The 12,191-nt window shown below is 45.3% G+C and overlaps 2 protein-coding genes across 2 annotated transcripts; one reads left to right on the top strand and one right to left on the bottom strand.

Annotated features, from left to right (window-relative positions):
* Positions 1-3,380: 3,380 nt before the first annotated feature.
* On the top strand, positions 3,381-3,948 carry LOC124670982 (auxin-responsive protein IAA33-like). The gene is made up of 2 exons (XM_047207437.1): positions 3,381-3,775; positions 3,876-3,948. The coding sequence occupies exons 1-2, from the start codon at positions 3,381-3,383 to the stop codon at positions 3,946-3,948; spliced, it is 468 nt and encodes a 155-aa protein (XP_047063393.1).
* A 4,569-nt stretch (positions 3,949-8,517) lies between these two features.
* On the bottom strand, positions 8,518-11,328 carry LOC124677682 (lipoate-protein ligase A-like). Its single transcript, XM_047213644.1, has 4 exons — positions 11,165-11,328; positions 10,841-11,079; positions 10,015-10,163; positions 8,518-9,066 (listed from the first exon to the last, which is right to left on the bottom strand). The coding sequence occupies exons 1-4, from the start codon at positions 11,302-11,304 to the stop codon at positions 8,815-8,817; spliced, it is 780 nt and encodes a 259-aa protein (XP_047069600.1). The 5' UTR covers positions 11,305-11,328; the 3' UTR covers positions 8,518-8,814.
* Between the last annotated feature and the right edge of the window lie 863 nt (positions 11,329-12,191).

The raw sequence follows: 12,191 nt of genomic DNA, 5'->3' as shown, positions 1-12,191 counted from the left end.
GGATGATGAACACCACTAACTGTGTAGGATTACACGAACCCTCAATGCCGGAGTTAACAAGCTCCACAATATTCAATGTTCATATTTAAATAACCTTAGAGTGCATAACGGATCAACATAACCAAACCAAGTACTAACATAGCATGCACACTCGTCACCTTCACACTACGAAAGGAGGAATAGATCACATCAATACTATCATAGCAATAGTTAACTTCATAATCTACAAGAGATCACAATCATAGCCTACGCCAAGTACTACACGATGCACACACTTGTCACCATTACACCGTGCGGGAGGAATAAACTACTTTAATAACATCACTAGAGTAGCACACGGATAAATTGTGATACAAAACACATTGTAATCATAAAGAGATATAAATAAGCACTTCACTATGCTATTCATAACGGTGAATAAGTATTACGTGAAATATAGCCTAAGAGACCCACACGGTGCACACACTCGTCACCTTTACACACGTGGGACAAGGAGTCTCCGGAGATCACATAAGTAAAATCCACTTGACTAGCATAATGACATCTAGATTACAAGCATCATCATATGAATCTCAATCATGTAAGGCAGCTCATGAGATTATTGTATTGAAGTACATAGGAGAGAGATGAACCACATAGCTACCGGCATGCGCCCGAGCCTCGATGGAGAACTACTCCCTCCTCATGGGAGACGAGCGGTGTTGATGAAGATGGCGGTGGTGTTTATGGAGAAGCCTTCCGGGGGCATTTCCCCGTCCCGGCGGTGTGCCGGAACAGAGACTCCTGTCCCCCAGATCTTGGCTTCGCGATGGCGGTGGCTCTGGAAGGTTTTCTCTGGTTTCGTCGAACGTCGTAGGGTTTTCGCGACGGAGACCTTAAGTAGGCGGAAGGGCAGCCTCGGAGGGGGCCTGGTGGGCCCACACACTAGGGGGGCGCGGCCCCCCCTCTGGCCGCGCCAGGGTGTTGTGTGGGGCCCCCAGGGCTCCCCTCTGGCGGCTCTCGGGTGTTCTGGAAGCTTCGTCCAATTATAAGACTGCGGGCGTTGATTTTGTCCAATTCCGAGAATATTTCCTTACTAGGATTTCGGAACCAAAAACAGCAGAAAACGAGAGCCGGCCCTTCGGCATCTCGTCAATAGGTTAGTTCCGGAAAACGCATAAATATGACATATAATGTATATAAAACATGTAGATATCATCAATAATGTGGCATGGAACATAAGAAATTATCGATACGTCGGAGACGTATCACGGAGCGTAACTAAAATATTAGTCTGGGCCAATTATCAACTGCTGTGGTAGTATAGACTAGTGAAACTAAATCTTGTCATTAGCTAATTATTTAGCAGATCTGTGAATGAGATAAGCTAATAAAAAATAATTTTCACTTTGAGAAGACTGGGCCACCACCCAGGTTGGCCTCCATGACGCGCCGCCACTGGAACAAGGAAAAGGGTTGCTCGTGGAGACTTTAAGGCCCACGGTCTCATTTAATAGGACCATGAGGGGGTGATGTTCCGCCAACACCTGGACCCAGGTAGATAGACATGCCGGCAAGAGAGGACATGCCGCATGTCCATCTTCTATCCGCGTAGATGCGAAGCAGGCCAAGATTTAAGCCTTGGATAGGTCCTCATGGATTGGCAGACAAGAGACGGCCAATTATGCCGCCTCGTTAGACCATGGCTTTTATCCGTGACGACTCATTGAAACATGCGCAGAGCAAATGTGTCGCGTGTTGGAGATGCGTTCACCGGCACCGGTCCGGCCGGATCCATCACTCCGGTTGGATGGGCGAGATGCACGGCCTGGCAGCCGGGTCAAACGGCGCGCGAGCCGTTCGGCAACCGCTAGCTGCATGCGCGGTCGTGTGCCCCGTCCCGTCGCTTCTCACGAGAACAAACTGCCGCACCTCGCGCCGGTCTTGGACTCGCACACACGAACGCACGCATGGCACGGCCATCTATGCCCGGCAAACACACGGCCATCTATGCCCAGCAACAGCCAGAAGCTGTAGCCGATCTGGACGTCCCTTTTGTTTACTTCAGTGTCTCGGATTACACCGCAAGATAACAATATATATTTGTGTGTACCCTTGTTAATTTCTCCTTTTCTCACTTGCAAGCAACCCTACTGGCAATCGATTTTCTTTTCAGCTGTTAAGAAGAGGAGGACGAACCCATCACTTCTTTTACCTGGTTTTGTTCCCCGGTGTTGTTTCAGAATGCATCCGTTTTTTTCCTTTTTTGAGAAAAAAATACTGGATAGAGGTTTTTGGGCCATCTAACAACCAATACTGCCGCCAGAACGAGCCGCCGACGCCGCTATTGCTGGTGGTCTCACGTTGTTGATGACAGTTGGAAATTCGCCATGCATGTGCCCCAAAGGACTAGCTTCCTAGTCATTGCCGTTGAACCCTGAAATTAAACCGAATCTTTTGAAACTAAACCTACAACATGCGTTGACTGAACAAGATTCATTGCTTGCTACCATAAATTTCCCATCCTCCTCGGTGCCACAAGCGAGATTGCCGCCAAGGAGCTGTCAGTTGACCAACCTCTAACTTTACGGACCTTACTAGAGCCCGATCGCAAACACTCTCATCATCAGAGTGGTAATCAGAGGAGGCAGAGGGATCCATCGATTCCCGGTCGGAGAGGAAGGAGTCAGACATATGGTGGCTAGGTTTTTTTTTCTTTCTCTCAAGCAAAAACGCTTATCATATAGATACCAATTCACTAATACCAATTTAGTGCCATAAAGCATCATTTATGACACTAAATTGGTAATATTAGTGATTCCTCCTTAAAATGTAGTTTCGTATTCCTTCCGTTTCATAAAAATTTGTAACACAGATACATCCAAATTAAAAATAATGTAAAACTTCCTGCATCGGACACAGAGGGAGTAATATACTAATTTGATGTTATATATGTTTCTACTTTTTACTATAAAGTTGATTAGGAGTACATGTACGGAGGGAGTACGGAACATATATTTATTTATGTGTGAATATGAGCTGTGAAATGCTAGTTCTACTAGGACATTCGTGATATTAGGCATGCCGTTATACACTCGTACACGGCAGAAGTGGTGGTCGCACAAGTCGTACGCGTACGTGAAAGCGTTTTATGTGTAGGAATATTTCGGTGAACGCTCGGTGTTATTGAATGCAGTGTGCAGTAACCCTAGCACCAGCCTAGTGGAGTATCAGCTAGCTCCTCAGTCCCATCATGGATCATCACCGGCCTCCTATAAATCCGCCCGCACTCCGGCCGCAACAAAACACAAATCAGCAAGACCAGGCCCTCCCGAAAACCCCACACGCAACCGCCCTCCACAAACTCCGGCGACCTCTTCTTCTTCCTCAGCGGTCCGGCCATGATGAGCGGCGGCAATGGTGCGGGACCCAGCAGCTCCAGCTTCGAGCGGCACACGAAGCGGCGGCCGCCGGCGCCGGACAGCGAGAGGAGGAAGCTGCTGCGGCTGTCGTCCGTGCAGGAGGAGGACGTGCTGGCGGCGGGCGTGGTGCCGCCGGTGACGGTCGTCCTGGACGGGCGCTGCATCTGCCACCGCGTCCACCTCAGCACGCACACCGGGTACCGCAGCCTCGCCGCCGCGCTCCGGCGCATGTTCGTCGACGATGATGACGCGGACGCCGCGCAGGCGGGCGGCGAGGGCCTCCAGCTGGACCTGTCCAATGCGGTTCCGGGGCACGTGGTGGCGTACGAGGACATGGAGGACGACCTCCTCCTCGCCGGAGACCTCAACTGGAAGTAAGTAATCATCCTTGCCCACTGGGCCCAGTAGGTCACTTCTCTGATATTGATCTTTGTAGTGATGAACTGAGGCGACATTTGCCATGCCGTTTTTCAGAGATTTCGTCCGTGTGGCGAAGAGGATCCGGATAATCCCGGCGAAACCGTCGAACCGAAGGATCAAGCAGTGAGGAGGATGGACATGGACTAGTTAATTTGGCCCGATGAATCATCACGTACGTAGTATTCATGTGTAATTAAGCAACAGCTCTGCTAGTGCTGGACTGCTGGGTCGCTTCATTCCACTCCACTCTCAGTCTCAGCTCTGCTGAAAAACGATATAGCCAGCCTGTGTCTTCTTCCTCAGCCGATCGTTTGCAATTTTCTTCGCACGAATGTCAATAAGAAAATGAAACTTGTTGCCTTCGATCTTGTTAATTAATTAATAATTTCTGCTGGGCGGTATGAGTTAGCGTGATGCGTCTCGTCTCATGGCCACTACCTGTCACTAACCGGAACACTGTGGCCGTGCAGTTGCGCGTCAATACGCGATCCGTCCAAGCATGCGCACGTAACCCTCGGTGAGTCGTGTGATAGAGATCGATCTGGACCCCCGGCTCCGTCGCGGACGGTTAGGATCTCCCTTTTCTACACCGGCGACCTTCTACGTTAAGGACCAACAGTGATGCGGATACCCGTAGCCATCGGGCCTGACGTGGAGTTAACGAGGGGACGGAATGTGTGTTGGTGCGGCGCGCGCTTGGGTTCACTAGATCGGTCGATCACATGTGGGAAAAACATGTCGGTGTCGCTTGCTCAATCAGTGTTAGACGACACGACACACGGGCGTGGCCGGGCAGACGTGTGATCCATCTACGGACGCGCACGCACGCACAGTTGATTTGAGACTTCTCTCAAGCATAACTGTCACCAACAGCATGCCAATTGGTGTAGACCTCCTCAATTGCTCGCATCCACATTAGACTGCTCATAGTGGGAGTAACATAGCTAGTAATATCACACATCCCAAAGCATTTTGGTGACATGGCATGCCAATAAATGAAGAAAGAGAGGGAGGTGGTAACTAGCTATGTTACCATAACATCACATACCCCAAGGCAAAATGAGTCTACAACATAATAAATGACACAATGCATGACACCACCTATAAGTTACTACCCACTATGAAGGTAGTAACTTAAACTAGTAACATGACTCATGTTACTAGTCTAAGTTACTCCCCACTATAACCAGCCTTAGTTCCCGGTAAAAATGGCTTTGGAACTGACGACGTGAACTAAAACAGGCATGATTTGTGCGGCATTGTATGAACTATCATGTGTTCAAAAATGCTACCCTCTGGCCCAAATTAATTGGCGCAACCATATACTATTTCTATTACAAGTCTATTTCTGAGTTGCGTCAATTAATTTAGACCAGAGGGAGTAGTTCTAGGGACGTCTGGATTCAAAATCGCAGTTCATGGAAAAATTCGTGATTCGGGCCGTCGAGGTTACTCTAGTGATCTGAGCAAAAAGAAGAGGTTGCTTGATAGTTTGAACTTAGGCATGTGTTTTTTTCGTCAAATTAATATGACCATCTGTTATGTTTCTTGATAGTGAGATGATAAAGATATGGTAAGTTTTACCAGTGGATCTTTTTTTTGTGAGAAAAGACAGCCAAAGGCATCTTATGTCTAATATTTATCAAGAGAAACTAAAGCAGTACACAAGAGATAATACTCGACACAATACCGAAGAGTACAAAATGAATATACACAAAAGAAACCATACGGGGCGTCTTCTTCCCTTCAATTGTTTGATGACTGCAAAGCTTAAAACATGCACTGTACAAGAAAAAAAAGATTGGAACACTTGCAAACGCCCTCGCCAACCAAGACAGTAAAGACTACAATAGACACTGGCCGCAAATAACAAAATCAAATAACCGATAAAAAAAATCGGTTGGGGACACACCCCAAGCAGCAGATGCTTGCAAATTTCCACCACCAATCTAAAGGATTATAGAAAATGGACCTTGCCGCAGACCTAAAAGACATCGAAGATGTCACACCACAAACCAGTGAGTAGGTTTCCCTTGCACAAATCATAAACTAGTTCATGAGTGAGAATCTAAGAACATGGAAAATCCTCTCCAATCATGTGTTCTCATTTGATCATTACAGGCCATGTTGTCAAAGGACGAAATGAATTTGAGGAAGGGTGATTTCAAATATAAATACAATCTAAAAACACAACAATAATCTTTAGTAACGTATCTTTCATAACTTTATCGATCAAGTCATTTGAATATCCCTCGTTGGATATAGCATATCATTAAGTCATCAGGAAGCAAATGTTTACATCTTGTTGCACAACTCGATCTTGATGATCATCGTCACCGAGAAGACCATTGAAATGTTGGCAACGCCACAGTTAAAATCAATGCCAATTCAATGAGTCGATAAACCATAGGGAACATGACACACCTTTTAAATTTTAAGACAATATCTAAATTCTTTAATTTCCCATGTATCAATAATGAACTTAATAGTATCTTGTATTATGCTCATGCTCATAATTAGTTTCCACTGAACCTAGAAAATGTCTCCATTTCGGGGGGAAAACTGAACCTAGAAAATGTCCCCATTTCGGAAACAAAATTGAATGTAGACAATGAGTCTCTTGATTCAAGACAGGAGAAGCTCTTAAATTACTCTAAAGATAGCTCATTAAAGCGATGGTCAAAGCCGGTTGCAATACAGTATACTACCTCAGTTTCAAGAAATAAGGCGCACGAGTATTCCAAAACGAACTTTGACCATAAAAATTAAGCAACACAATCTTGATTATATTATATGTAATTAGTATCGTTGGATTTGTATTGAAAAACACTTTTTAATGATATTAATTTCATATAAACAATTTTTATCTCGTAAAACGAGGGCGCCTGATTCCTTGAAATGGAGGTAGTATGTAGCAATATAGAACTTGTCCCGCTGTAAAAATAATCAACACCGACCTAGTGTCTTCCCCTTCCTTTGATTTCACCCACTGTGTTACCTTTGCATCCATACTTTAAATTATGATTTCATTTTCTGCGCAAATTGGCATGTTTCGGGAGGGGCTCTCAGCATTATTTCTGCAATTGAGCAAACATGTCCACACATCCCTATCCAAAGACATTGACTGGACTAAACAACTAGAATTTTAGATAAAAGAAATATGCAAAAGCCAGAGTAGAACCATAAAAGATAATATATCACATTCCTATACTCCATAAGCTGGCCAAAATAGCCTAAACCTAGTGCATTGTTTGGAGTCGGATTTTGTTAGATAGATAATTGGCTATTGCAAAGAGAAAGAGGATGTTTGCGGCTAGGCTAGGTCTAGTCTTTTTGTTTTTGGTTTAGAATCGGTTTTGCGCAGTTTTTACCAAAACAAGCATTTTTTATATATAGAGAGTACTTTTTCTACGTACAATCACTTAAATTGTCTAAAATAATGATGCATCTGAATCCCAAAATGTAAGGCAGCAGGGCAGCCGCCCTACTGGAGCTCCGCCTATGGCCATGCATGCTTGCAGTCCGCAGTTGCATTTCGTCAGCATTTTTCATAGTGCCAACTGGGGCCTATCTTGCTTGCACGAGCGGGGGCTTATGCAGTCGTCGTCGGTTCCCAGCATGCACGGAAGGAATAGTGGTTGTCACGCGGCATGTTGGGCGATGGATTGACCCGGCCGGCCGGGGCGGCGTATGTGACTCTCAACTAGCTGCCGAAGAAAAAGAAGGGCGCACACGCCTGACGAACGAGCGAGCGTGTGTGCCATTGGAGTTGCGAACTCGGAGGAGTCATGACTCATGACGCCACGAGAGAGACAATTCAAGATGCAGGTGGCCCGGTGCAACCCTTTGGACCTGCTTTTTTGGCTCCATTAAGCCGTCTCTAAGGGGTGAATCAAAAAATCGATCTAAATGGTATGATTTTATCCGTTTAGTTCACGACGTAGACAAAAATTAAACCGATGTTCAGCCTGCCCAAGACATTATTGGTCACCTTGCTGGAGATACCGTTAGGGTACAGGGGCGGACCAGAAATATTTAGGTTCAACAAGGGTAGTACCCTTTCTCCCCTAGGGTCGAACCCTAGTTGCGTTCAGCTCTGCTCGACAATAACATGCCACCGCATGAGCAGAGGGAGGCGTCAGCCGCTAGGAGGCGCTTGCAAACAGGGGCGCACAGCACGTCAGAGTATCCTAGACTCCTTCCGGCTTCTCCACCTTCCACCACTTCTTCCCCGATAACCAAGTGGTAAGGCATCGGTTTTTGGTACAGGCATGCAAAGGTTCGAATCCTTTTACTCCAAATTATGAAGACCCGATCGGATTCGTCGCAAGGACAAAAAAATGTGAAGAATCTGCTGAAGAAAGAGGCACATTCAGAACAGGTTGAGGGCGCCTCTTCTCAAAACCTCAAAACAAAAGGTGCTGAGTTGGTAATTGTGCACATCATGGAGGTGCATGTCACTGCTTGCTTCTGGCTTTCGGCCCTGGCTTCGTTGGCATACCTGATTACCTTCAGGCGCTGTAGTAATGTCAAAAACCTAGCAACTTGGTTCTCGCAAAAAGAAAAAACCTCTGACACAGCATTACTCATGCATATGAGAAGGGAAAGAAAAAACATGCATTAAAAGAGAAAAGGACAACAAAATGAGAGATGCCTTATAATTCCTAACAAATGTTAATTGCTCCCTGGCCTTATAATTCCTAACAAATGTTAAATGCTCCCTGGCCTTATAATTCCTAACGGAGAGAGTACCCCAGAATAAATATAGCACGTACAACTATCCGAAATCTGAATAAGGCTCCCAGCTCACTCCAACAAAAGATGCTTCGGTTATTGAAGCAATAAATACAGTAAGAAAAGTGCCGTCTGAAGTCTGAACTCCAGGTCGAGTTCATCATATGACAATAGTTTTCACATGTCACAAAATAAGTCATCTTAGTAACCTGTGAGTTCACCGTGTGGCATCAAAATAATGTCACTGAATAAGTTGTCTTCATGACCGTGGCCATCCTTGAACTCTCTCCACTGTAGGGGATTCTTTTGAGGAGATAATATCTTGCAAGTCCTGCGGCGATAACAGCTTTGTAGAAGGCACAAACTCATGGTCATCAGAAAGGGCTGTTTCTAGCTCTGTGTGTTGGACTGTAAAGTGGTCTCCAAGTGCGGCAGTTATCCCTTCAGTAAAATCTGACCGTGATGGCATATACTCGCTCATGCGACACAGGAAATCTGTGTGGTTCCTCGCCTGAAAAAAAAAAAGCATTAATTTGGAAATCGCCATGGCTCACCTTCAAAGACTCATAAGAGTTAAAAGGCCTACGTGTTAGCAAGATATTTCATGACACTTTCTGACATACGCTTCACACCACTTTTCTACATTTCTAAATCAGAACCTATTTCCGTTAGAGCAAAGATTTCCAGAAACTTCGTAAGCCAGTAAGCAGTACTCATATGCTTCACACCACCTTTCTACATTTCTAAATCAGAACCTATTTCCGTTAGAGCAAAGATTTCCAGAAACTTCGTAAGCCAATAAGCAGTACTCATATGCTTCACACCACCTTTCTACATTTCTAAATCAGAACCTATTTCCGTTAGAGCAAAAATTTCAAGAAATTTCGTAAGCCGGTATGCAGTACTCAACTCACTGCTTTCAGCGAGATATGCACAAGTATATAAACAAATATATACTGAAACCCCTCAAATTATTCATCCTTCAGGTGTCAATCAGATAATAGTAGATTGCCATCCTGCTCTTACACTTTCTTAATATGCCTCACTGCAACTATCGCTGATGTTTCTACAACTGGAAGTAACCGATGAGTTAAATCTGTTCTTGGGTAAACTGGGTCAATAATTGCACCAAGAATTCAGTTGACAGTTAGGTAAAAATTATAAAATCATCTGATCGAAAAACCACTAAATAATACCCACTGCCAGCTGTTCACTGGTTTAAATAGTACCCAAGATGCCACTGTATGGCTACTAATAGCTCAACTTGCTTTCCTACTTTTGGGCATATATACCAATACTGATGAGCCTTAAATTTGGCAACATAACAGACAATAAAAGCTCACATGCAGAAATAATTAGCCAGAGTTAAGGTTGCTAAGTCTCATGTTCTGTTTAGAAAGTTTGAAACTTTAATACGTCGGTTGGTTCAAGGCAAGATACAATGGAGAGAACTGCGTACCTGCCGATATTCAGGAGCACGTTGTGGGTTCTTTAAATAACTCATATTTTTCACATCATAGTCCCATAAGAATGATGTATGATGTACCCAACGGTCTTTTGTTATGGACTGCGCATTTCCACCAAACTTTCGATGACTGAATGCATAGTCTGCCAAAAAAAAAAATGCATACATAAGTTGTGCACTGGAGAAAAAAAAAACGGTACAAGTACATTCAAAAGGTCATCCCAGAATACCCAGTAAATATATTCAGGATCAATATTGTACAATAATGGTAAATTTGGACAGGGATGTGTCAGATATAGGATAGTAGCTTTTGTCTACATCAATTAGCACCAATAGAGAAGCTACACAATAAATCATTTCAGGAACCCTTGCAAGACAATACATGGAAAAAGTTACAAAGGAGCAAAACACATTTGTAGATGATATTTACAAACAAGAATGAATGAGTGCAATGAAAATCAAAACTGCTACTAGGGTGATATACAGATATGTGACTCCTTGGCTTTCTTTTAATCGATGGCATGTAGAGTTGCACATTACATAGATCATTTTAGTAGATACTACTAAATACATTTGCTCTGCGATTGTCAAAATTCCATACATGGCGACAGCGAAGCCGAAGATATTCAAACCTTCATACAGTCAATTAAATAGTATAGCAGAAATAAAAAATGAAAATTTGAGTAAGTTCAGCACAAATGCAAATGCGTAGTCAAAGGGATCATAAAGAATACTGACAATTTTCATAGACTAAAACAGAAACGACGACACTGTTAGACTAAACTGGCAAGCGATGAAGTACTCTGCTACTTTGACATACCATTTTCACGCAGGTGAAATTCGCCGAACCCACGGAACACTTTGCCGTACAGCTGGCCTGTCCACGTCATGATGTCGCGAGGAAACGGCTGCAACCCAGCGACAGCAGTCTTGTTGCATATGAAGGTGACGAAGACGGTCCCCTGATCAACGATGACAGTGCCACCTCCACTGAACCGCCTTATCACCGGCACACGATCCTGGAGGACAGGCTGTATCTCGACGAGCTCAGAGACCTTCCTGTTGTTGGCACACGGGAACCACATGAACCAACCGAACTCCACTAGGCACGAACAAAGGCAAGGTACTGATGATGAGGACGTACCCGGAGACGCCCATGACGATGGTGGGAGGCGCTGTGCCGTCGTTGACGATGCACCAGTTGTCGCTGGTTCGACGCAGCAGCCGCTCCTCCAGGTGCAGCTGCTGCATGATGGGCGCGCCGCCCATGGTCACCAGCCTCATGAGCGGGCGTGCCACGCTCCTCTCGATGGCAGACCCGAAAGCCATTGCTGGTAGTTGCGTCGTCTCGCGGAGGGCGGGAAACGGTTCAGAGGCGCATTTCTTCGAACACCTGGGGTGTGCACTTGGCCTCCTTCAGAGTTGAGATCGATAGTACGATCATCAGTCAGCCGGTTGAAGATGAAATCTTAGCAAACGGTGTACGGGTGTAGATTGTCGACAGGCGGCGGCTCTGGGCGGGGGCAACACTGAAAGAGCAGCCGCGGGGCCTAGGATGGGGAGACACGGGGAGCGCAAGGCGACCAGACAGGGCACACCGGCGACAGGCGAAGTAGGGAAGAGCGAGGGGCGACGTGGGGGTACGTACACTGGTGGCCGACGGTGAGGTCGGGCGGGAGCGGGACTAGGGGAAGGGAGCAGGCGAGGCGGCGGAGGTAGCAGCCGGCGGTCAGGTCAGGACTCAGGAGGCGGAGGACGGAGACCGTGACTTGTCGCTCTAGTCGCAAAAAGAAAAAAAAACGTTCGTTCTGATAATGGGCCGTGGGCCTAGATAACGCGATATTCACGGCCCAGCATACGTCGGCGGATCTCTCTATTCAGCGGAAAACCAGGTATTTCTGCTAAAAAAGAAGTGGAAAACCGAGAAACTCAATTCGGCTCCCGGGTGCGTATGATCCCTCTACCATAAAGACATATTTTCAAGTGTTAAAAAATTTGACAAAAAAATTTACATGTACATCTCCATAATATATGTGTATTCGTTAAGTTTCATGAAAAAATGATATTTTTTGTAGTCTAAGCGAAAAAGAGAAAATTTATCTTGTGACAAGTCTTTGTTTCAGCACCAAATTTTGTCTTTTTTACACACGCCACATGACATGTCGATTTTT

This window comes from Lolium rigidum, chromosome 7, assembly GCF_022539505.1.
Source record: "Lolium rigidum isolate FL_2022 chromosome 7, APGP_CSIRO_Lrig_0.1, whole genome shotgun sequence".
NCBI classification, from domain to species: domain Eukaryota; kingdom Viridiplantae; phylum Streptophyta; class Magnoliopsida; order Poales; family Poaceae; genus Lolium; species Lolium rigidum.
This window is presented reverse-complemented; position numbering and strand designations above follow the sequence as displayed.